At 32.1% G+C, this 25,508-nt stretch overlaps 2 protein-coding genes and 1 long non-coding RNA gene across 8 annotated transcripts in view; 2 read left to right on the top strand and 1 right to left on the bottom strand.

Moving 5' to 3' along the window:
- LOC126857414 (uncharacterized) overlaps positions 1–1,782 on the top strand; it is a 30,289-nt gene extending 28,507 nt beyond the window's left edge. The window contains exons 9-11 of the long non-coding RNA XR_007688494.1: positions 274–400; positions 1,352–1,537; positions 1,673–1,782. This is a non-coding gene — a long non-coding RNA (uncharacterized LOC126857414). The remainder of the gene's footprint in view (positions 1–273; positions 401–1,351; positions 1,538–1,672) is intronic.
- On the bottom strand, positions 133–3,243 carry LOC126857413 (odorant receptor 49b-like). Its single transcript, XM_050606813.1, has 5 exons — positions 1,704–3,243; positions 1,465–1,564; positions 919–1,014; positions 272–427; positions 133–183 (listed from the first exon to the last, which is right to left on the bottom strand). The coding sequence occupies exons 1-5, from the start codon at positions 2,618–2,620 to the stop codon at positions 133–135; spliced, it is 1,320 nt and encodes a 439-aa protein (XP_050462770.1). The 5' UTR covers positions 2,621–3,243.
- Positions 3,244–5,131: 1,888 nt separating this feature from the next.
- LOC126857407 (alpha-1,6-mannosyl-glycoprotein 2-beta-N-acetylglucosaminyltransferase) lies at positions 5,132–25,387 on the top strand. 6 transcript variants are annotated; one of them, XM_050606794.1, is made up of 10 exons: positions 5,132–5,427; positions 15,308–15,356; positions 17,835–17,864; positions 19,969–20,049; positions 20,378–20,570; positions 20,981–21,403; positions 21,495–21,804; positions 22,306–22,644; positions 23,429–23,679; positions 23,846–25,387. In XM_050606794.1, exons 3-10 carry the CDS (start codon positions 17,858–17,860, stop codon positions 24,072–24,074), a joined length of 1,833 nt encoding a protein of 610 aa, XP_050462751.1. In that variant the 5' UTR covers positions 5,132–5,427; positions 15,308–15,356; positions 17,835–17,857; the 3' UTR covers positions 24,075–25,387. The 6 variants fall into 6 exon arrangements, with proteins under 6 accessions (XP_050462751.1, XP_050462754.1, XP_050462756.1 ...); XM_050606795.1 differs by lacking the exon at positions 5,132–5,427 and adding an exon at positions 13,269–13,452; XM_050606797.1 differs by lacking the exon at positions 15,308–15,356.
- The last annotated feature ends 121 nt before the right edge of the window (positions 25,388–25,508 follow it).

The following is a 25,508-nucleotide window of genomic DNA, read 5'->3' as shown; positions in this document are numbered from 1 at the left end:
TTTTTTTTATAACTTTCATTTACTCGTTCGAGTCATGTATACAAATTTTAATATCATAATAATCGTATAAATATTAACACAATCTCATAGATTTTCTACGCAAAACACCTCGATCTAACGTCATCGATAAAATCAATTCATACTGCGTATCATGGTGAAGAAGGATGCTGCGGATGATACCATCTAAAATATAATGTCTAATCACTGGTGAAAGAATCGTGATTAATAGATAAGACACATTTTTGTAAATATAATGTAAATATGTACGTACAGATGCAAAGGTTGGCAAGGACAACGGTACGATATATCCAGCAGTCAACTGCGCTGGTTTCTGAGCTCTCATCATGATAATATTTAGAGATCTTTTTAGCTGGTACGGAAAGCGATACCACGAGGTAAAGTACGTCGCTTTCGCTACGTCTTGGCTCTGAAACATAATTTAGCCATATTATTTTAAGCTTCAAAATAAAATAAAAAATAAAATATAAATATAAATGTTAAAAAGATGTTAGGAAAGTGTATTATGACATGATGCACGTGTATTATAATTTCTTTTTATATTCGCGAAAAGAAATGCGTATTTTTCATCTTCGGGTCATAATAACATTTTCACGTAATGTGTTTTTTTTTATATTCCTGTAGCTGTATTGTATTTAGTTCTAACAAAATACGCCGATAAAAGAGGAAAAGAAAAATTCTATTAGATTCTCTAAAATATTCTGTATCAGTTTTTAATTTTGAAAATAATTTAAAAAAATTAAAAAAAGATTAAACGATGAAGAAAGAAATATTCTTATATTGTAAATTAATTTTGTAATCGATTTTGAACATCGGCATTTGTACCGCATTTTTTATTATTTTTTCGAATTACATTTTTGATGTTTTAAATTCGAATTATTATACAATGTAGCTACATACCTCGGTAAGAAGAACGTCCGCTGGCCAGTTACATAAAAACAATTGAATTATTGCAATTGACAATTGAGATGTATATTTAAATTTATCGGGATCATCCTGTAATCGTTACACAATAAAAAAATTTCTGAAATTTCTTTCTATTTATCTAGAATATACAAATTAACTTATTTTTTTCTTCGCGTTTTCATAATTAATCATGATGAAATAATAATGAATAACATCAACATTCTTGAAGGATTTTAAAAGATGAAAGAGCTTTTATACTTTGCTTTATACTTTATACTCGCTTTTACATTATCTGCATTAAACATATGTTTTTTCTGTGTTATTAATTAAATTTTAAGATTGCTACGTTTTAAGTGTTAATATGAAAAAAATTTACAAAAATTTTCAAGAATTTTTTAACTCACTTCAAACATATGATTTGTTTCAGAACTACCGGAAATCATAATCATAATCAGATCATTGAAGCAAAATTCATTTACGAAATTGTAAGAAAAAATGATTGATAATATGTAAAAAAGAAGATAATTTGAATTTGCTTACCCCCGCTAATTTAAATCCTACAAGGGAAATGTTGTACGTACTACCGAGAAGCTGCGTTAAAAAGATGCCATTGGTAAGTTTCTCAACTTCATTGCAAAATCTATTCGAACATGTTAAACTTTTAAGGAGTCGAATTATTTTTGTAAAAAGAAAAATTTAAGGCATTTAAAAAAATTTAACACTTAATTGCCCTTTTTATTATTTTTAGCAAAATTATCTGCCTTCTCTCTTTTACATACTCGAGTACCGTTTGGTGATAATGTGCACAGGCTTCAAGATCAGATTTCACACAATTTCTCGATATATCGTGGGTTATCTCGAGGGATTCCGGAGACGTTGAATACGAGATTTCCGAATATACTCGATCGCGATTGCTAAGGCACAAGAGTCGCGAATTGAGGACCTTGAAATGGCCGCAAATCGTCAAGATGAGCACCGGTCCGAGGGTATCTGCAGCGACGCAGGTGAGACCAACGTTGGTCATGCTACTCAATTGCAGAATGTACATTATTTCGTAATAGGGTGACCGATGAACCTGGATCGGACAGGCGTACGGCAAGGTTCTCGTTGTCGCGTTCAACGAATCGTTGTGTATAAAAAGACTCGCGACGGCATAAAAGAAAATCGTGAAGGCGCATCCAAACAGATAATAATAAGTCAGACGTCCCGTTGCTTTCACGTAATCGCGCACGCATCTTTTCTCGGTCGCGTTTAATGCCGTCCAGAGTTGCTCACAAATCATTAGCAATCGCTGAAACCTGCTACGGAATAGAAGAACGAGTGTGAATCGCGCCTGTCCACCCACGAGAGAGAGTATCATCGTGAATGACTCCATCCAAGTATCGAGGTAGACGGTATGCAACGCGAATTCGTACGTGTATAAGATTGCGTACGCGAACAGACAACCGTAAGCAATCGCGCTGAGAACGTTTTGTGATTTTGTTTGCCGGATATTTCCATTCTTGTACGATACCACGCCGGATAATTTTAGCAACGCGACATTCGCCCGGATGACACTCGTGAACGATTTGTCCGATACCATTCTGATTGCAGATTGAATTTCGAAGCAACGTCGAAACGAAATCGGATCGCGACAAGACGGCGGCGCGTCTTTCTTTTCGCTGGAAGATCGCTCGCCGATAAAACTCGCGGGCATCTATATAGGATATCTATATTTGCGAAAAGTCTATAGGATTTGCACCTGCGCGATTCGAGCGAGGAGATACACGGACAAAGCGCGTACCTTATGATTAGTCTCGAAATAAACTTTCGCGAAGGAAAGAGTTTTCCGCGGTACGTGCCAATTTCGGTCGCAAAAACATCAGCGGTCAAATGAATAATCGAGCTAAAGAATGAATAATTTGACATTTGTTTCAAAGTTACGATATCGTGACGATGCAACATATAATTCTATTCGGACGTACAAACGTAAAGAGTTACGTTAAATATGGGTTTTCTATACATGGGTTTTAGACATGGTTTGTTCTTCTCGCGTGGAATTAAAAAAGAGACTCGTGGATGTGATTGAACTCGTAAGGTCATTGCACTATATTAATTTGAATTTTCTCTTATAAATGTTACTTTTTAATTTTTATTATTCTTATATTGACGAAATATCGAATGATATTTAGTGATAAATCGTATTTGAACTTTTAAGGAAAAATCAGTGTAGTTGATACAAGTCATTTAAAAACGGGAAAAGAAATTTGATATAATAAATTTATCAAGTTTATTAAATCTATTAAATTTATGTATCTTGATTATATATCTTTATTTGAATTTTACTACGCTTGGAATTTCTTTTCTCATTTTTAAATATTTGATTAACTTTTTTTGCATTCTCAATATCTGTTTATTGATTCTATTTATTTTTAATCTTTTAATTTGAAAACTAATAATATGTCAATATATTTATAATTAAAAAAGATGAATGATAAGATATCGATGTATGTAATTCGTATTACTATAAAATTTGATTATCGAACGTAGTTTATTTAGTGGACTGTGTTATAGTTTAAACTATGGATGGATAAAAACTGGATTATTTGCTGGGGGTGATTTGTTCAGCAAGCAATAACTTGAATTAGAATTTGAACACGAAGGTCTCCTATGATAAATTACTAACTGAATGACTCAAATATGTACATATGTTGTTTCGCTAATAGTGCAGTCTAAAATAGTAGTTGAAGATGTTCCATCCTGAACTGTAAATTATTTTGCCAATTAATATTTAAAATATTATCGTATATACATTAAAAGATGGTTATTAATTAAGTTTTAATAATTATGATTATATTTTAAAAATAACACGATGACACGTATTGCATTCAACAATAAATAAAAGTTAAATTATTATTAAAAAATTTCTTAATAATATTTAATAATACAAAATAAAAATAAAAAAATGTTTGAATTAAATATAATTAGAGAGAGAAGAAAAGATTGTTTAAATAAATGCAATATATTATGCCAACATAATTATGATAAATGTAAGTTTGATAAATTTTTATTAAGAATTCAAAGTCTATTTACTTAGGGTAAAATATCGACTGATGGCGGTAAAATATTGATTTTTTACTTATTTAGTTGGTGATGTGATGGAGATTTCGTAGGTGGCACCGTAGCGATCTAAATGCATTTTTTACAGTATTGTATAAAATAAAAAAGTAACATAAAAAAAATTTAACATAATAATAAAAAAATATCAAGTTAGTATTTTTAGAAATAAAATCTTTGAAGAATATCTAGCATCACAAACGTCATTATTGATGAAATTACAGAAAAAATAAAATTAAAACATTTAAAAAACAGTTCAATTATTATTATATCTGATTTTAATCGTCGTCAACAAATAAACAGTAAATTTTAACAAATTGATTACAATGCCAATAATATAAAAAAGAGAATTATAACGCGCGGTAATAAAGCAATTATTTAATATGATGGAATTGAAAAGCTTATTCATTATTAGCATTTAATTAGAATTTAATCAATCACACAATTTTTTCTCGTAATTATTTTTTTCTTTTTTTTATATATCCTTTTTTCAAATATCAAACACTTTTTTAATATGAAATACTAGTTTTCTTACCGACTCAAAGTACACGAATTCATCAACAATAGGAGATTTTTAAGAAATTAAATACTTCGAATATATTAGCGCGCACTAAATTTAATTTAATCAAGTTAGCGCCGCTAACATCTCTTATCGACGTCGCGTTACTACCGTAAAATAAAATTGTCAAGAGAGGCAACTCTCGTCGACAATATGCATGAATTTGCTCGATTATTCTAGTTACTGCTCCGCCAATCGTCGCAGCTGGGAAACATGAGCGCGAAATAAGTTACACCACAGACTTCTATACATTATACATATTAATATTATTCATATATATATACATATATATATATATATATATATATATTACATATTACATATTAATACATTAATTTTGTTATATATATTAATATATGTATAGAAATGGAGAGAGATATGGGAGTGGGGGAGGCAAGAGTGTCGATCTTTTCCCCACTCTCCCGATTTCTGCGCAAGCGCGGGACGAGCGAAGAGTGGGAGAGAGACGGCCTCACCACCAGCTTCCCCCACTCCGCCGGCGCGAATGCGCACGTCGGGCGAGGGTAGGGAGAGCGTCAGTCGTTAAGGGTGGGTTCACGGGAGCGCCTCGTATGGCTCGCGTACCGCGAGTGACGGCCGGTAACGGCCGAATGGAACGAGCGCGCGGGCGTTCCTCGTGTTAATCGTTATCGAGAGGGAATCTTCGCGAGTGGTAGTTGGTGGTGGTGGTGATGCTGCTGCATGTGGCCGATGCGACGTTCCCTGTCATCGGTACCTTCTCGCTGGACGACGACGACCGCCCCGTCGACCCGCCACCGGAAACAGGGCCTCCCCGGAAGCTGCGCCCGGAACATAGCTCACCGTGCCGGACGGAACGAGCGCGCTATGTAAGTACGCATGCATAATTATTAAACGCTCGAGAAATAACTCTGCGTGCGACGTCCTTCCGATCGATTCGTGGAAAATCCGGCACGCTCTTCGTATTTTTTTTCCGTTCCCATTTTTGCATTTTCGCGTGTTGTCTCTGCCCTCTCTTGATATTCTTTTTGAATATGATTGAGCCCTTTTTATATCCATATATTTTACGTACATAGTAATTAAAATACATTTAAAATCAAACGAAAGTACACTTAAGGGAAAACAAGTTTATTTTAAGTGCAGATAATACAATTAAAGTAAACAGATAGCTGCACATAAATTCCACATGTAATCGTCTTACGATTAGTTTGATAGCAATGCGTGTAATCGTCGTAATGCGAGTCACAAACACAAATGTCGAAATCGAAGAAACGAAGGAGTCGAGCGTTTATCGAGAAATGTACTGCATGAATATGGATCTTTAAATGTTGGCCATGCGAATCTCTTGACCGATGATGACACTGAATACGAGGACGGTCGTGTATTATCATATCGCGAATGAAATCTCTCACGATCCGACAATTGAATTGCATCTAAATGCGGACTGTTGATTACACGGGACTATAATTGCGGCGGACTATGATTTTCAGGTGATAGCGACATCGAATGCGTGCATGTCATGTGCGAGTAATATGTTAGACAATTTCACGGCATTAAATGCGCAAGTATATATCTTTAAATACTTATTAATCGATAGAATTCGCGATTGTTATTTACTATACGTTAAAAGCGAGTCTCGCACGGTCATGATATATTGTAATCGTTGCTAAATGCAACGTGTTTAAATGTAATCCTCCCGTGTGAGTTGGTACCGACGACCAACGTGTCACATTTGAGTCTGGGGATCCGAAAGTTAAATTCGACACTTAATATAGGGCATGAACCGCGCGCAAATCCTCGCGCGAATCTTTCAATATAATTGTCTCTAACTCGCAGTCGATGGTTATATTGAATGCAATTGTCATATCTCGTATTGCAAACGTAGAGAGTATACGCGACGTCTAACACTGATAACGTGGAAACTATCAGAGTATGAGAAAGAGAGAGAGAGAGAGAGGATCCTATACATACATATGCAATGCTATTGAGAGAAAGAGAGAGAAACGAGAGAATCGGCATGCGCCGGCAACCGTAATTTTGACAGCGATATGACGGCTTGTTCGATCCTGGCCTCGTTTACAGGTCAATATGGGAAAATGGAAGAGTCGATCTCTCGATATACGAAAATGGAAGTAGCATTTTATCGCGCGTGTATACGAGCAAAAGTATATACGAGAGCAGATCGCAGGACGTCCACGTCGTATTGTGTATTGTACAGTGTGTCTCGTGGATGTTACAGTCCGGTACGAGGCAACGGACGATCGATATATTGCTCTAACGCTGATAAGAGTGTTCGTAACATACGGGGAATTGAAATCGGTACGTCGAGATTTTTATGATACGCGCCAGTCACCTCCAGTAATATGTTTGTATACATTGTGATTTGACTCTTATAAACGTCGACAAACAACTGGTTTTTGAATTCTTCATTCGTGTATTGTATACAGGGAAAAAATTATAATGAAAAATACAATATAATTGTTGTAATACGTGGAATACATATTGACATATAAAAGAAATTATTGCGTGATATTTTTATTCATTAATATTATACGCGTATTATATTTTATAAAGGAATATTATAATTATTGAAATATTTTGAACATAAATAATATAAATAGTAATAATATTTTGACATAGACAAATGCGTAATCATTAACAAGTAATAAAACAAATGTATAATTTATAATTTTTATAGTAATAAATATAGTTATAATTCTGCTTTACAATAAATGTTGTAAGAAATATTTTTCACGTAACTTTTTTTTCCGTGTAACTTGTATTGTAAATTTTCTCCACATAGTTTATGTGTCACGGATAATAAAGTCATTGAAGTTATATCGTTTTCAATTCTCGATAAGGCTCGTATTTATATTACGTTGAGACATTACAATTCGCAAATTGACCATTGACTTGGTTTGATCAACATCGATTAATTTTAATGCTGATCTGTTATTGGTCTTATTGGAAACAAAACTGAGAAGAGATAAATAAGCATTTAAAATCTATCAAGAGAGTTTTTATTAAGATTAATATTACTGAATGATTCAGTAGAGAAATATTCATATTAATGTTCATCTCTTAATATGCGCGATCTTTTATTGACAGATGTTTCTATATGGAAGAATTTTTTTAATGAAAAATATATATAGATATAAAAATCTTCAATTTTCATGTGTATATATATATATATATATATATATATATATATATATATATGTATGTATATATATAATATTCAACATTTTTAAAATATTAATTTAAATGTAATGTTTAAGATATCAATCATAAAAATAACTTCAAGAATATATAGATAACAAAATCTTAAATTGATTTAATCTCGACTGGAATTTAATTTTGACAAACTTTTATTTAGTATATATTATGTAGTTAATTACAGTCGAATACCTTTATTTATAGAACGTTTAAAATGTAAAAAAAGAATTTATCTTATTGTATTTAATTATATTTTTGATTTGAAGCTTAAAAGTATGCTTTGTTTTTTTTTATATTCTAAGGAAAAAGGTTAAAAGAAGATACTCAAGGTTTATTATGTCAGCCTTGTCTGGTTTCTACCTGAAGGTAGAAAATAGGGTATGATCACATATAAAGGGGAGATATTGATTTATTGAATATAAATTTCAAACTTGATTAAACTTTGAAATTTTAATCTTGGAAAGAAAATGATTTTTCATTAAAAAATTATTTAAAGTGTTATGTGTGCGTGTATAATGAATTATATTCTCAATTTAAGTTTATTAGAAAAAAGTCAATTTCTTATATATAACAAGCTGTTATCAAAATCTGTAAGAATAAAGATCTTTCTAAAACTTTTTTGCCACTAGTAACAATGTCGAACTAAAAAAGTAGCTTTGAATTAATCAAAGACTTTATATATAGGAAAAAACAACAAAGAAAAAATATGGTAATTGTGCTATATTCTTTTTTTCTAGCTTTAATGAGCAATAGCGGAAAACTTTTCTGAAACACTTCTTCTTTACGAACAAAAATTATTTTAATTAGAAAATTATGAAAAAGAAATGGTAAAGTAAGAAATTGTTTCGCGCAACAAGACTTAACGGATAAAAACTGGCTAAAACGCGTTCATCCAACGTGATCGAGCAAAGGTGCGCGCGCGTTTATAATATTTTTAGATTTATATTTGACGACGAGTAACACAGTGAAGAAGCCGAGTAGCAGAGCGAGAAACTAGAAATTTATTGCGCAACTCTTCGCATACGAGCGATCGATTAACAATGATTTATACCGTTGAAAATTGGAGCATATTCATGAATCGCTATTCGTAGAAACAAGTATATATCGGAATATGTAAGAGCATTTGGTTTGTCGAATGGCAAAGTCATATATCTGTTTTACGCAATAAGTTTCTTGGGTGCTTTTTGTGATCGACCACAAAAGTTTTATCGTACATAAATGTATAACAGGTGTTTGGTAAAACGCTAATAGACGAAATTTGAGTGAGAATTGTTTCGTTAACATTCATTAACACTTTACATTTTTAACACTTCTGTAACACTTCTTTCAACATCGTATTTAAATTAACATCTTGTTAGAGAATGTAGACGATGTTCATTTATATGTTACTAATTATAGCTGTTTATAGTAGTAAACGTACTTGACAAACACAAATTGTTATGGAAATTAAAATGTTTTATTAATGAGAACGTAAAGTTTATCGTTGATCAAAGATTGTAGAACTGTGAATGATATTAATAGTAGAAAGCTTTGAAAAATTGAGCTTAAGGGAGAGCACAGCAATCTTACATTTGAATTTAGTTTTTAGCAAAAAAACTTATTAAAATATATAGAGAATTATAGAACTGAAAACTTAATTATTCAAACATTAGTATTTAAAAATTGGTATTTAAATTTAATGAAATTTAAATACTTTGACGGTATACTATTTTCGAAAGGTGTTCGGGCACATATATCTATATATACATATATACATATATCTATTAGTGAATACTTTATACGTAGTTCCGCATTGTGTCGCATCGTTATCCAACATCCCGATGCTGCAGCGAAGTATAAACTGCTTCACTTATCAATAAATGCTAAAAGATATTGTGCCTCTACATTCTATGTGATTATTTCGCAGTTTAAGAGTACGATTTTAATATCGGCAAAATGCAATTATATATTGCAACAAATATGATATAAAATATATGTTACATTTTCCTTTCCTCTTTATCACTCTCTCTTTCTCTCTCTCTATTTTCATAATTTTCTCTCATACAAAGAAATTAATTTTTGTCAAAAAATAATCACAATTACCGCGTTGTCTAGTAATAATTTTTTTTTTACATCATAAATAATGATATTATACACGCATTATAGAAATTTGATCTTACAAGACACTATATTGCAATTTTCTGGTTACACTGTATATAATTACAACATTAGAGCATGCTTCCTTTATTATGAATAATTTCTTGTTATTCCGATATCTTTATTTGCGATTATTTATTAACGCATCCGGCGCTTTTCGATTTGCATGCTCTCGAGACGTACAAATATCAGCTCTTTCCGAGAATTGCAGAATATGCGAAAAACTATATGCACTTGATAAGGACAGAGCGAACCGATACGTGTTTTATTATTTACGCGCGTCGATCGTTCTCTCACGCGGTATCGCTAATACCGCAATCTCATTGCGCCGTTAACCGCAGCGTACACGCAGTTTCCGGTCCCATGAGATTGGAGTTAATTATTTATTTGCGTCGATCTTCACACTGTGAGTCCGGCTGAAAAAAACACGATGCTGGTTTTGTATATGGCCTTGCCGTTATACCGGTTTCCTATGAGGTTTTTGCAGCGAAGTGATAATAATTCATGAAATAATACTAGTGACAGTTTTCACTATGCGAATACATTTCGACTTCGAACTTTAATAAAATTATTTCGATTAACATCGATTATTCCTTCTCTCTAATAGCCCATTCTTTTGAATAAAATGTTATCCAGACTTTGATCTGATATGGTTTTTTTTAAATATTACATACATATATACATATGCAATTAAATACTTATTTATGAAGTTTTGAATAATTGATTATAAAATTTGTATAGACTAAAAATAATTAAATTTTGATGAACAAATAAAAACACATTTTATTGCTCTAATAATTTCAAAAGTGTATACTTTTAACTAGTATTATACGAACATTTTGAATAATTAATGACAATCACTTTTAATGAGAAAAATATGTATCCTAAAGAAAATATTTGATTTTAATTTTCAAACAGTGTTATTTAAAAATAACGGTATAAAGCTAAATATTTTTATATTAAACAAAAAGATCCAAACTTAAATAAAGTTTTATGAAGCATGTATATGGCAATATTATGATTTCACATAATATGCACATTATGTATCATACATATAGGATATAAAGCCATCGGATCTTTTATTAACAGATTCTATAATCAAATTAGGGATAATGTTTCTTTAACAAAATATCGAGGCATTAATAAATTTCGAAATTTGAAACATTGAAAAAAAAATGGATTTTTATAAAATTTGGGAAGCTAAATGGTTAATGAAATTACATTTTTAATTTAGGTGGAATTTATTTATTAAGAGAATTTTAATTTTACTTTTGATAAAGAAATACGATAAAAAATTGAAAACATACAAAAAATAACGATCTCCCTTGATATTTTTGATAATGAAAAATTGTTTGAAATTTATCAAGAAATCTATTATTTATATAAATGGACTTTCAGTGAATATTTTATGGAACTCTATATATAACTGCCATATATATAATGTGTTATACATGATCCATTTTAGTGATTCATTATCTGACGATCGCACGTGGTTTATAGGTAATATAAACTAGCCATGTCCGGCCGTGGAAGAAACTGTCAGGAATTCCATTAAGTCGAGACTTTCAGTCACAGTGTAAGGAACGAACGGTAGCGTGTAATAAAAGATAATGATTGTACACGGTACCTTGTCCCCTTTCAAGAATAAATAATAAGAGAAAAAAAAAAGCAAGGGAGATCGTTATTTTTTGTATGTTTTCAATTTTTTATCGTATTTCTTTATCAAAAGTAAAATTAAAATTCTCTTAATAAATAAATTCCACCTAAATTAAAAATGTAATTTCATTAACCATTTAGCTTCCCAAATTTTATAAAAATCCATTTTTTTTCAATGTTTCAAATTTCGAAATTGTTTGACAAAAATATCGATGCGAGTGTCATTTTGGTAGCGAAGAAAATTTCATGGCTCAACACACTAGCAGTTAAGATATATAGAAATAGCGTTTCGTTGAAAGCGAATTTGAATGCGAATCACATGTACAATTTCGTCTACTATGATTCATGTATGCGAGTGCATATACGCGTAATATCTTGGAAATATCTTGAACTGAAACGTGCGACGATTTTTTTATTTATTGTTAGTGTCGTAGCACTTTTCGGATGCGATGGTGGTAAATACATCTATCGTTTACGTTGTTAATTTCTTACCTATATTTTCTTTAGAATTCAAACAATTTTTTTAGATTTGAAGAAGAAAAGGAATTAATTTAATAATGGTAATTAATTTTTCGTTGACATTATTCAGATATTCTATCTTCTTTAAAAAATATATTAATAAATCAAATATTAATAAATGGAAAATGCATAATTAATGAAAAAATACTAATTAAAGCTTAGTTTTAAAATCCTAAAATCTTGAAATGTGCGCATACTTTGAATTTATTTTATTTTTTTATGTAGTTAGGATTATTTTATATCTATAATGAATAAATTATATTTTTGAGGTCAAATATAATAATATTTTGCCGCGCTTGATTTTTTAAAGTCTTTGTTTATATAAAAATTTTTTGTCTGATATATAGATTCTAATAATATTGGGTAAGTTAATTAAATCTTTACTAAACGTCTGAAACATTGACTGTATGCGGAAACATATTACGTAAACTCTTTTGGAATTTTATGATTATGAATGAGATTAGAATAAAAAGGGAAATTTTTCTGATAGACTCGAGAAGTGAACCATGAGAAGTGAAAGGTAAAAATTCTCGAGATAAAATCGAGGTCTAAAGTAAAATATGCTTGTCAAATATGCAAAAAAAAATTTGGTTTCCAGAGTTATCAAGTTTATGGAAAATTTAATATAATTATGCATACAAATTGAACGAGATAATAATTGAAGCAATCATGAAATGCTTATAGTCAATCGTGACACAATTCTGTCAAATAGAATGATAAAGTGAATCTGTTTTACGCCACGTGAGTGTTCGATATATAACGATAACATATTGTGCAATCTAGTTTTTATTGGAATAAATATTTTTACATAAGATGCGCTTCTAGCGTGTCTCATTGGCGTTGTACTTTGTCGTGTAATACGTAATCTCGAACGCGGAAATGATTAAGGCGATTATAAGAGAACGTGGGATTGTAAAAAAATTGTTGCATACGCTTACTCATACTAAGCGAATCGATATTCAGGGACACTGCGGTAATATCTAGACTGAGGTATAACGTACACACACACACAATGTACATACATGTATATGCACACGGATATTTTGCATAATAGAAGTAGCGACATATCGGTGAACCACCCATCTACTCCCTTCCCGTTCGTATGTGTGTATACGCACGAGTAAAGGATACATATGTACCTCACCGATATGCGTACATATGACGATCCGATGCATTATTCAGCGGCGACCAATGGTAGCAACGCCATGCGCGGCGCGATAACAAGTATAGCATCTTCTCTCCGAGAAACACAGAAATAGACGGTGCACTCGTCAAAAGCGCTAGAGCGAGGCATGCACTCGCGAATAAAGGGATCCAAATTTCCAGCGGCTGCTTTCAACGTTTTGTTTCTACATTAACGCTTAATGGTATGTTCACCATCATATTACTATACATATCGCGTGTTTACATAATTAATTCGTGTACAATGAGAAATGAAAATTGAGGGCGATTTATGTGTGAGAAAGTACAGTCTCTCTATCCTTTTTTTTTTAAATATTTGATGAATATCTATTTTTTTATAGAATTGATTTTTTTTCTTACATTGAAATTCTATTCTCTTTTATTTTCTCATAATAAATTTTTAATTTTTTATCACATTGTATACGTAGTGTATAATTGAGTTTTGTATTCAAATATCATTAAAGTCCACTTGAGTTGAATGAAAGAGACGTTCAATTAAACTCATTGATCTGGGAATATCGAGTTCGATGTACCGTACGCCTCAATAATTATAAGGAAATGAAAGACAAGCTTGTATCAATCTCTATTTTCCAATCCGATTGTGTCTATGGTTTTATTCCACGGTAGTGAGCACTGAATACTGCATCTCATAGTAGGCAAAATGAATATTTTACATCATGTGATTCTAAAAATCTTTATCAAAAAGTAAGATAAATAAAAGGAAACACTGGAAAAAATCCATATATTTTATTTTTATATAAATATAAATATTTTATAGAATAATTTTTGTAGGAAAAGAAATAGTATAAAATTAAGAAACTTCTACTTTTTAGTAAAATTTTTGTATAACATTTTGTATAACAATTTGTATTACATGTGATAAGAATGAAAAGTACAAGATAACAGAAGTCTTACTTAAAATATTGAGTCATAACTCATTTGTATATTCATAAGGCAATAAATATACATTTTTACTGGAAAATATAATAAGGTTTTTTAGCAAAATTATTTTATGTTGCAATATGCGAAAAAGAAATTCAAATAATTAATTACATCATCTAAAAAGATTTATCACGTATATGTATATACATATACTATAAAGTGATTTTCAATTATTTGTATATTTTCTTTTTTTCCACATAAGATAACATGACAGGTGACAGAACTATATGGACAAGATATCATGATATTAAAATACTAAAAATAAATTTTTTGAGCACTTTACGATCGTGATTACAATATGAATATGAATATGACAATCAAATTTACTTAGAAACCTAGTATTGATATACATGTTACATATAGATACGGTGTTTATAAAGGCTGTTATCTAAAGACTCATTTAAGCGGAACAATATTGAATCGATATCATATAAGAGTAGCTTATATATATATATACATTTGCATAACGTAGTCTTAATTTCACATCCAGTCGTGTCATATGATATATATTCATACCTACTGCTATCCTTTCAAGTGTAATGTATGACATTGATGTGTATTTTTACTACCTCTTTACAGACATCATATAAACTTTAATTGCAACGATAAAACCAATAGTTAATCTTTTTTATGCTTTCAAGGATGTATATGTAACGCTTTCTTATGTCATATATTTATTTAGCTTTTTAAATGAATTAATTGAGTATTTAATATTATATATAATAAAATAAGCTTTTCATCTGTTTCGCTTGCTTTGAATTTCAATAAGTAAGTCTACGATAATCGAGAGATACAGTAAACATTTATTAAACTTTAAATATTTATGATTCTAAAATTAATAAATTGTATGGAACTTTTATCTCGAATAAAAAAGATCAGTAAGGGATCAAAAGTAGTTGTATATATGTACGTAGATATAAAAAAATTACTGCTTTATTATTTCTTGAAAAATATATGTTATTCTCATTAATTGATATTAAATTTTTCTAAAAATATAGTTTTAAAAATATATGCCTTTTTTGTTTATAAATACACACCACGTGGATGCACGTTTCTCGCTTGCTATATCTGTGTTGCGTGTCTGTCTGTGTGTTTCAGATTTCGTGACAATGAAGGGCCAGACGGTGCATCATTCTTCTTCACTGAGGTAATAATAATTGATAATATTATTTGTATATTCAAGTCAAGCAACAGTAAGATAGCTATATCATTTTACCGATAGCATTATATCTATAATGCTTGCAATACAAATAAATAAATACCAATATTCGCGATAAAACAACATTTTTCATTTTAATCAGGTTTTGGTTATTTTTTCTCGCTGCCGAGAGGAAAAGGTGAATTTAATAAAACTAATAATCGTGACTTGAAGCAACTTGATTATTTCTGTTCGACCTCATCGTGAAATTACGATGTGACAATAGTCTTTAAATTGAACAAAAGCGATGCGTCAGACGTGTGAATTTATAGGTTCGTAAAAATTTGTTTAACATGTTTATAAACAACGCTTTTATATTTACATATGTAGAAGCTAAGAGATGGTAGAAGCTCGGTAAGTCTAGGACATCCCATATATATCGTGTAAATATTGACGCGATAATGTCATTTAGTTGACGCGGTTATATCGATTCTAACAGAATTATCTAACGGAAATTGGGTCTTTTTAAGCCGCTTTTCATTTAAGCGATTGAAATGTCAAACCGTATCTGAATAGAATCATGAGTAGTTTTTCGAGAATAGGGGTCGAACAGATCTCGAGAAGAGAGTTCGTTGAACATCTGCCAGAGAAGTGAGGCCGATCGAAGATACGCCAAACGTAATTCGAGACGTGCACGTAACGAGCAGCGACCGATATCTTGCACGTAGCTGCAAGCTTTTTATTATCGTCGCGATAAATATAACGACTAAATTGGAGGGAGGTAGCGCATGGAATTTGTACGTGAAAGCTGAAAGTATCCGTAACGTGTCTTCCGCGTCATTCTGCCAACTCTTTTCCACGCGAGATCTCGAATCTTTCTATCAATTGTGTCACGCCGGTCAGGTCAGATTCATCAGACATTCATTCTCATGTATGTATATACATATGTACATAAGCAAATGTAAATTAATTTTAATGTCGTTGGATGTGTCATCTGTAGATTCGATTTGTCAGTATTAATAAATCAGTTGATCGGGGACAAATATTGTGAAATATCGAAGAATTGTTAGATCTCATTTGATGTGATAATTTTTTTTAGCTCGATCTTACAGTTGCATCATATTTTAATTCTTTACTTTATATTACATGCTTAGACAAAAGACGTTACATTGTTGCTCTCAGATGGAGCATCGTATAGTTAATTTATTAATTATGTTTATATATAAATATACGTATATATTTTTGCAGTTATTTGAAGGATTACCTCTCTCAGATTATTTATATAAATTTTATTAGGAGAAATTAAGAGAAATTATTAGGAGAAAATCAAAAAATTGTGATTTTTTTTGAAAAAAAAATCACAATTTTTTTGATTTTCTGACAAAAGACTCCTCAAAATGCAGCACGCGAACTTTCTACAGAATTGAATATTTTTCATGTTAAATTCTCTTGATTGAATATTTTTTCTAATAAAAAGTCGGAAAGAAATAACTTACATGTGATGTGTAAAAAATATAATTGTTATACGAAGTTATATCTCAATCATGGTTACATGATTATCATGATTCCGTTTTGAAAACAACGGCCTTGAATCATACATTATCATAAGTATTCCGACATGCGAAAGCTGCGCATTTATTTTCGATCTGTAATCTCAAGTGAAATAACATTGTCTATAAAAACTCTTTATGTAAGCGCGCGATTTTGCACTCCGCACTAGCAGATTGATATGCATACATATCGAAAGATGCATACTCGATAAGACCTCACATGAGACATGTCTCTTATCAGTAATAGACATCTCTGTTAAGTTTCGCGTCAGTCGACGATAAATAATACTTGTGCGATATAATAATTTGGCGATACTCGTTCACATATATTCTTCTAATAGCTAATAATTAATCAAGTAACGAACGGTGTTATTACTATATTGGCGCAGTAATAATTAAACTACGGTGTTAAAAAACTGTAATAGAATTTAGTTTTTTTATTTAAACACGTTTTAAGAATACGTCACATGCAATTAATTGTGTCGAAGCACTTTCATAGCGATAAAGCTCAATCCAATAAGGCTACTAAGATATTTCGAAAATTTTATCGAGAGATATGCGTTATTAAACTTAGAGAAAGTTTGAATGCATATAACCTGTAATTTCTTGGACAAATACAGGATTTTTTGTACAACTGGTTATCTCAAAACCTATAAAACGTACTTCAATAATTTTGATCTCATTTGAAAGATAATTTAATTTTCTACAACTTTTGTTTCGGTACTTTTTGTTAAAAAACGCATTTCCTTAATATTTCTCAAAATAGTAGAAATTACTTTCTTCTGTCGATTGACTTTACGATTTCATATACTTGTATTACTTGAATTTAAAAATATGTGCGCGTATGTTTTTAAATATTTATATATATGTAAATATATGTAACTTCAACTTTTGTAAATTTCTCAATTCGCTAATACTTGTGCGAATTTTGTTTCAGGACCATCTCCTAGAAATGACACTATGAAAGGTGAGTGAAAGAATAGATATGTAAGGTCAGTTTAGCCTCGAAACGATTTCTAAGCTGTAAATAAGAATAAATAAGATATGATTCACGTAAAAAGTGGCAAGCTGTTTTTTTCTCGGAGAAAAAATGAACATAGTGATAAAATTCTTTTGCTTTAAACGTTTGGGGCTTTACGGGATAAACGAGATACTGTCATGGGTTACTACCCTTTCGAGTTCAACCCACAATCTCCAGGTTTAGAAAAGAATTTCTAGAATTTCAACTTAAGTAAAGAATTTCTAGGCTCTATTCAAGCGTGAATCATTACTTTTTTTTTAAAGTCTTCATATTTTTTTATTTTGTAATACGATTGTTAATAGAGTACTTAACGTAATTTTATATTATAAATCTTAAAGAAAAATTTAGGAACCCTTAAAGTAAGTAGTATGTTTTTTCTTTTTTTTTAAGAAAAAAAAAAACAATTATTGTAGTATTTTTTATATTACAATTATTATGTTATATTGTATCGATATTTTTTATTTTATAATAATATCTTAGAAGGCAAATTTTTTGTATGTGGAAGTAATACATTTATGATTTCAAAAAAAAAAAAAATATTTGAGTTATAATGTCTCTTTTTTTTTTCTAAAATTATCTATTGGCAAAATATCTAACGCTATCAGATCCTCTAAGGTCTGATAGTGTAAATCCGGCATTTTCTTGAAAGTCGTAGGTAAATGAAATGTCACGTGAAATATTTATCTCGCCTTTCAATGGGCTCACCTTGATACTTTTATGTGTAGAATAATGCGAAGAATTGTTTTATGTAAGAGAAAAGAAAAAACTTACGGCTTTATCTAAAGAATTGAAATAGGTTGCTCCATGTCCCCTCTGGAGAGTTCGGTAATCGTATCTTATAAAGGGCTTCAAACGAACCCTGAAATGAATTTCCTAAGAAAAGCATTTTTTATGTCAATGCTTTTTTAGAAAATAGCTTGTAACACGTTTTAACGTGAATCCTCCTATACAAAGGCGACTCGAAGCTACAATTCCGATCCAGTCGTCCAACGTTTGTCGAACCAGTGCAACGCACGTGTCTCGTTATGCAGAATGAAATAATCTCGTGACAATAGGGTGTATATATTATAATGCATCGCAGTTTGTTACATAAAATTCGTTATATAAACGCGACACGTTTGCGTTTGTTAAATATTTTGCGGCGCGATTTACTATTTTTCGTTTATTCAACGTAATTCCATTACCACTCAATATATATTGTTTTATACAATACGTGTCGCCGGCTCCAGGCGATGTGACCGTTTATTTTTGTCAATCAAATATTCAATGAATGCAAATTCGCGTTTGCACGACAAATTTTACGCGCGGGGTTTTTGTTGCGTAAAATTTACAAACGTTATTATCACAGTCCGCCCCATTGTCGTGATATCTCTCGTGGCGTATTCATCGAATAGATATATCTAAAGCATCAATCGCACACAACTTTTACGTAATTATATACATATATGACATTACGACTACACATGCATCATATATATTTAATTCAAGTGACTTGTAGCTTTTAAAATAAGCATGATTGAAATGTTAAACGTAAGTCTTATGCTCCATTTTCCCGAAAAAACAAACAGAAATTAACGTTTTTGAGAAATAAATATATAAAAAAGAATATTTCTTGCCTGTGTAGAGAAGATTCAATTTTTTTAACATTTTTTTCAAATATATAGTTTTCATATAATACAAAAGAGAAAATTTAAGTATACAATTTTAAAATATTTTTAAATATATATGTCTGTGTTAAATATTTTTTAAATATATTTAAAGTGAATTTTCTTTGATTCTCTATAATTATATAAAAGTAGCTTAAAATTTTTTAAGAGAGGAGATAATAATTCTTTTTTTGTCTAATTTTTACAACATGAATGTGTTGGATGTAATGTAAAAGGTATTCTTTCTTAAAAATTTAAATTTAAAAAATTCTCTATATTTGCTCATTTTCTTCACATAACATTTTATAAGATAAAAATGTTGCAATCTGAGAGGAAAAACTAAGAAGAAAGTTAGTTTGCTTTCGTGCATACATTTATTTAACATTAATTATTTCTATGCGCAGGAAAAGGTCACGACTCAACCACACAAGGTTTTCCGAAGCAGTATCCCGGCTGTATATTATACAGCAGGAAAAATTCGGGAGGTAAATTTAGTGATAGCACATCATCGCACATTATAAAACATAAGGGATAGAGTGATAGAATCGGAAGATATGAGGTTCCAGCTTGACATTACGCGAAAAATTGGTAATAATTTTTTTTTTTTTTATTTTTTGAATTAAAATAAATCTTAGCTGTAATAAAATTTTTCGATAAAATTCTCACGCCTATATATGAAAAATTCATTTTTTATTATGTTAGTAAAAAATCCTTTAAACTTGCATTACTTTCGAGAAAAAGAATATCGCTCATATCACTTAAGAGAATAAAATATCGAAATCACATTGCATATTTAACGGTTGATATATTTAGGAACGGCGATCATCAGAGGGTCAAGATCAGGTCGCAGGATTCTATTGAGGATTCTATTGAGGACTCTCATGTTTGTCTTCCTGGCTACGTTTCTCTGGATTCAGCTTCATGTGATCAGTTTAACGAAGGATGATTCCGGGCAATCGTCACCGAATGAGACGCTTTATTCTCTCGTACCTCAAGAATTGCATAGGTAATATCGCAAGTTTTATAGAACTGTCATTCTTGCAAATGTTGTTATTATCTCATTCATAACATAATACTCAAGATATTATCATTAAAATATTTTTTTGTGAACTTAATTGGTATATAGAATGTATTAATTTTTTTGTGTATATATAATTTGTAGTAGTATATAAAATTGATTTTTTTACATATGATGATGTTTAAATAGATTTAAAAATATTGATGTACTATTCAACCGTCAATAAAAACATGTACAGAACATCAAAAAAAGATCAATTTTTTAATATTTTTTAAAAAATTTCTAAAAATCATCAATTTTTCATGTTTCTAGAACAGATTGCAGCCTTAATTAATAAGTAATAATCATGTCGATAATAACTTTATATTCTGCTACAAGATAACATCTTGAAATTTCAGATTTTTAAAAGAGGGACGTAACTCGTCTACAAGCTTGACGAATGCTAGTTCAGGTGCACTCACGGAACTGGAGATCGCGGAAATCCGGCGCAAGATTGAACGAGCGAATGCGGAGCAAAAAGTGTATAATGAGGAGGCGTTTGGACCGTTGGCCAGCGACGCACCGATTATAGTCATCCAAGTGCATACGCGGCTCACTTATCTACGACACCTTATCGTCTCGCTTGCGCAGGCTAAGGATATCGAGCAGGCTCTTCTTGTATTTAGCCACGACATCTGGCATCCGGATATCAACTATCTCGTACAGAGCGTCGATTTTTGTCGGGTCATGCAGATCTTCTATCCACACAGTATACAGACTCATCCTCATACATTTCCTGGCGAAGGACCCAACGACTGTCCGCGAAATATTCACAAAGAACAGTGAGTCAAATATTGCTTCATTATTTATAATGTATCGCCCCAGTGGTTTCTTTTGAGCGAAATTAATTGTATTTTGCGCTCTTCTTGACAGGGCCTTAAACTTAAAATGCACCAATGCCAAACATCCGGATTTGTACGGCCACTATAGGGAAGCTAAATTTACACAGACGAAGCATCACTGGTGGTGGAAAGCGACTAGGGTGTTCGAACATTTGTCGGCAACGAGAAATCACAGCGGAATGGTCCTCTTCCTTGAGGAGGATCATTACGTCGCCGAAGATTTTTTACATGTGCTCAGACTTATGGAGCGCACGTGTAAGCTCAGTTGCGAGAGATGCAATGTTCTGTCATTGGGTACATATTTAAAGACGTACAACTATTTTACGGATTTTAGTCGTAAGGTGAGAGAGCTTCTTTATATATATATATATATATATATTGGTATTCTCGTACAATCTTAATTTTGCTTTACGCGATGTTCCATGCACAAGAAATGACGACTACGAATACGGGCGGGTACACGTTAACAAGAGACTTATTTTTAGGCAATCGCATCGGCAATGCGTAGACGGTCTGATGTTTAATAATTTACGCACTTATGTCTTTAATCATATATGGTTAAGCAAATAATGATTTTTTCACCGGCACACGAATATATTATTGCTAACGCTTGGTAATATAACAATATCTGGCAAAATTAGCACTCGTGTTATCGATAAAACGCGCTTTTTCGCTTTTAACTGACACGTATATCTCTTTCTTTGATTAATCCGACACGCAGAAGTCTCGAAGCAGAAAATCGAATTATCGCACCGCACACGTTTACGATGTTAAACGTATTCGACGTATCATATGTTCACCATTAGTCTATATCGATGTTTCACGCACGCCCGATACGTTAGTTCCTCGGCGTCGATAGCGCTCTGCAGAAAGAGTTGCTTCGAGGATTAAAGCGGCAGGAGATATCGGCGTTGATGCAGAGACAGCAGATCGGCAACAGGATCGGCGACAGTATTGTCACTACCGTCAACGGCGGTGGTAGCGACGGCATTAATAATGCCGCTGGTAACACGCCCCGTACCGGTAACGAAAGTATTGGAAGTGGCGGCCGAGGTGGCGGCAACGTCAACATCGGCGGTAGCGGTGTGTCTTCCACCTACTATCAGAACGCGAACACGATGCAAGCGGCACCTGCGTGGGCCTTTCAACTCCTGCCTAGTCTCTACAATCATTATCAGAAGGTTCTCGAGAATCCCGCCCGAATAACAGCAACAAAACCGCCTGCCGCCTTAGATACTTTCATACTTTCTTGCACAGTTCCTTTTCTTTTCTTGCTTTGCCCCATCGTGTTATTTCTACGAAAACGCAAGTAGTATCTTGCTCGTTATCCTTTTAGTAAAGTTTATACGTTACCAGATTTATATATCAGTTTATATACCAAATTTTGCACGGCTTCTACCAGCATCAATTCAAAAGACACATTGTGTAGCGATCGATTGTATTAATTCAAATTGACATTGAGTTAGAGAATAAGAAGTTCTCCTTGTTCTATAGAAAAACAGTAGAGCATTGTTCGAATTCTTTATAGACAAATATTGATTTGACATTCAATATTATATAGCGTGTTATCTTACGTCCATGCCAAGTACACAACATAGGTGGAATCTCCTTTGTAGATAAATTTTCTTTTTCTTTCGAAACAGTGTAGTGCATGCTTCGAACATCATACAAACATGATACAAAGTCATAATATAACAGACCGGATGTCGCCAAACGTACAAAGTTTGGCATGCTAAAGTCATAAAGTATGGTGGATTTGAGCAAAAATAAATGGCAAGCTTGAATTGAATACTGAAATATTGAGAAATATTGCAATTGAAATTCTGACTTTGTCTCAACTGATCGCTTTAAATGTAGATATAGCGTAGTATTGATCAGTTTTCCTAATAGATTGTATATTACATAAGAAAATGCGAAAAGTTGCAAAATTATTATAGTCTGATCTTCTTTGTTCTGTCGAGACAGGCGGAAGTGACGCCATGGATATCCAGCAAACATAACATGGGCATGGCATTTAATCGCATTACGTGGAATAAACTGCGAAAATGTGCCGCGCAGTTTTGCTCATACGACGACTATAACTGGGACTGGAGTCTGCAGTATATCGCGCAAACATGCCTACCGCCTAGTCGAGGCGCCGGGATAGCGCCTCGGACTGAATCCGGATTGATCACGATGACGATGAGAGCTCCCAGAGTCTTTCATATCGGAGAATGGCAAGTACAATAGCCCATTGTTTTGCATCAAACATAAATTCAATCGCTTTAATTCTTGTTCTGCGACCCGCATAACACTTTTCTGTTATCATTATTGGACATTGTTTGCAAGCATTTAATTTCGGCATTAAAATGTTTCTAATTAAATGTGTATTCGCCTTTACAGTGGAGTGCATCATAAGAAGAACAATTGCGAGTCAACAGCAGTGATAGCGAAGGTTCAAAATGTTTTGAAGGCAGCGCGCAATCATCTGTTTCCTTCGCAATTAACGTTGACGATTGCTGGAACAGCGAAGAAGACGAAACTCCGCAAGGGCAACGGCGGTTGGGGAGATGTACGGGATCATCAGCTTTGCTGGAATATATCTGTATATCCAGATCTAGTTTTGCCATGAAGACTTAAAATTGCCAACTTTGATTGGTTCTATTATACAACGTATTGCAAATTTGTAATACGAAAAGCTATAGTTGAATTATCGGATTTCTAAGGTGATAAGTCTATCACGGCAATCTAGCAATATATTCAACGTTCTTACGGAATATTTAAGAATATTTGGTAAGATTGTACACATAATAAGGAAGATTGTTAAAGAATCTTCATTACTCCACAAATCGATTTCGAATTGTGCTGAACATATTACCGTCGTTGTCAATCATGATTGTAAGACCGCTGTCACTGCCAGAATAGAAGGTTTGAAATAGAAGGTTTCTTCTGCGAATGCAAGTATTCATGGACGTTTTGTTGCGATGAGACGTAATATTGAAGCGGACGAAATAGAATTCGATGGTTCAAATTGGTGCTATTCTGAAAGAAAACGGTTTTTTACAGCATATTTAATTCGCTAATTAATCTGCTAAGTCGTATCTGTCGTATAGATGCAAAACAGTAAAGATACAAAAACTATATCGCTGCAGATGAATTGGCGAGAAATAGATTTTGCACGGATAAGAAGCGAAATTCGAAGCGCACTGATAATGTATCAATAAATAAAGAGGAGATTTACTTACTCAGCATTACGCTGTTCATAAAAATAGTGTGATAAAAGCATTGGTAATAAGACATCGCGTTTCCTCAATTTATCGTGTTTTGAATTGCTACTCGGAACACGCGTACTCGCTCGAAGAAAGAGTAATCTTTCATAATCTTAAAGGATGATATGCGAAAATACACGATAGACAGATGTGTTTGATTAAACTTAAATATATATTATCATAATATTCTAAAGGCCTATATGACAAGATCGAATAGGACAATGTATTTAATTTCCATGTCACCAATTCTATGATGGAAATACAAGCGAACATTCAAAGTGTAAAATTGTAAAACCAAGGCGATACATAGAGACAAGAAAACTACACTCTATATTTCTGCCATGATGACATTAGCGTCTCTGCTTCTCGATTAGCTTCTATCTGTTCTTTTTGAGATGCAACGCTAAGCAGTGAATCAGTATCATAATCTCGATCACAAAATGCACTCATCATATTCTAGTCAATGTGTATAATGTTAAAGCTGCAGGTATTTATTAATGGATCGTAGAGAATAAGCATAACAATAATGATAAACATAAAATTAAGGTTTCACACCTATTACTAGTGATACGCCCGTAAAGGCGCTTTAACGTCTTGTAACGACCTCGGGGATACGAACGTAATGAATGTCATGTACCTTTTATATTTATAACAATAAAACAACATGCAACGAAAATAGATAGAATTTATTAAAAATAGCTTTATCTACTAATAAGTGTAAAATGTTTTGTTTCTGCAACATTAATAATGCTTTCATAGGAATGAACTTGTATTTTGAAAAAGATACATGATATATT

Source organism: Cataglyphis hispanica, chromosome 21 (assembly GCF_021464435.1).
Source record: "Cataglyphis hispanica isolate Lineage 1 chromosome 21, ULB_Chis1_1.0, whole genome shotgun sequence".
NCBI classification, from domain to species: domain Eukaryota; kingdom Metazoa; phylum Arthropoda; class Insecta; order Hymenoptera; family Formicidae; genus Cataglyphis; species Cataglyphis hispanica.
This window is presented reverse-complemented; position numbering and strand designations above follow the sequence as displayed.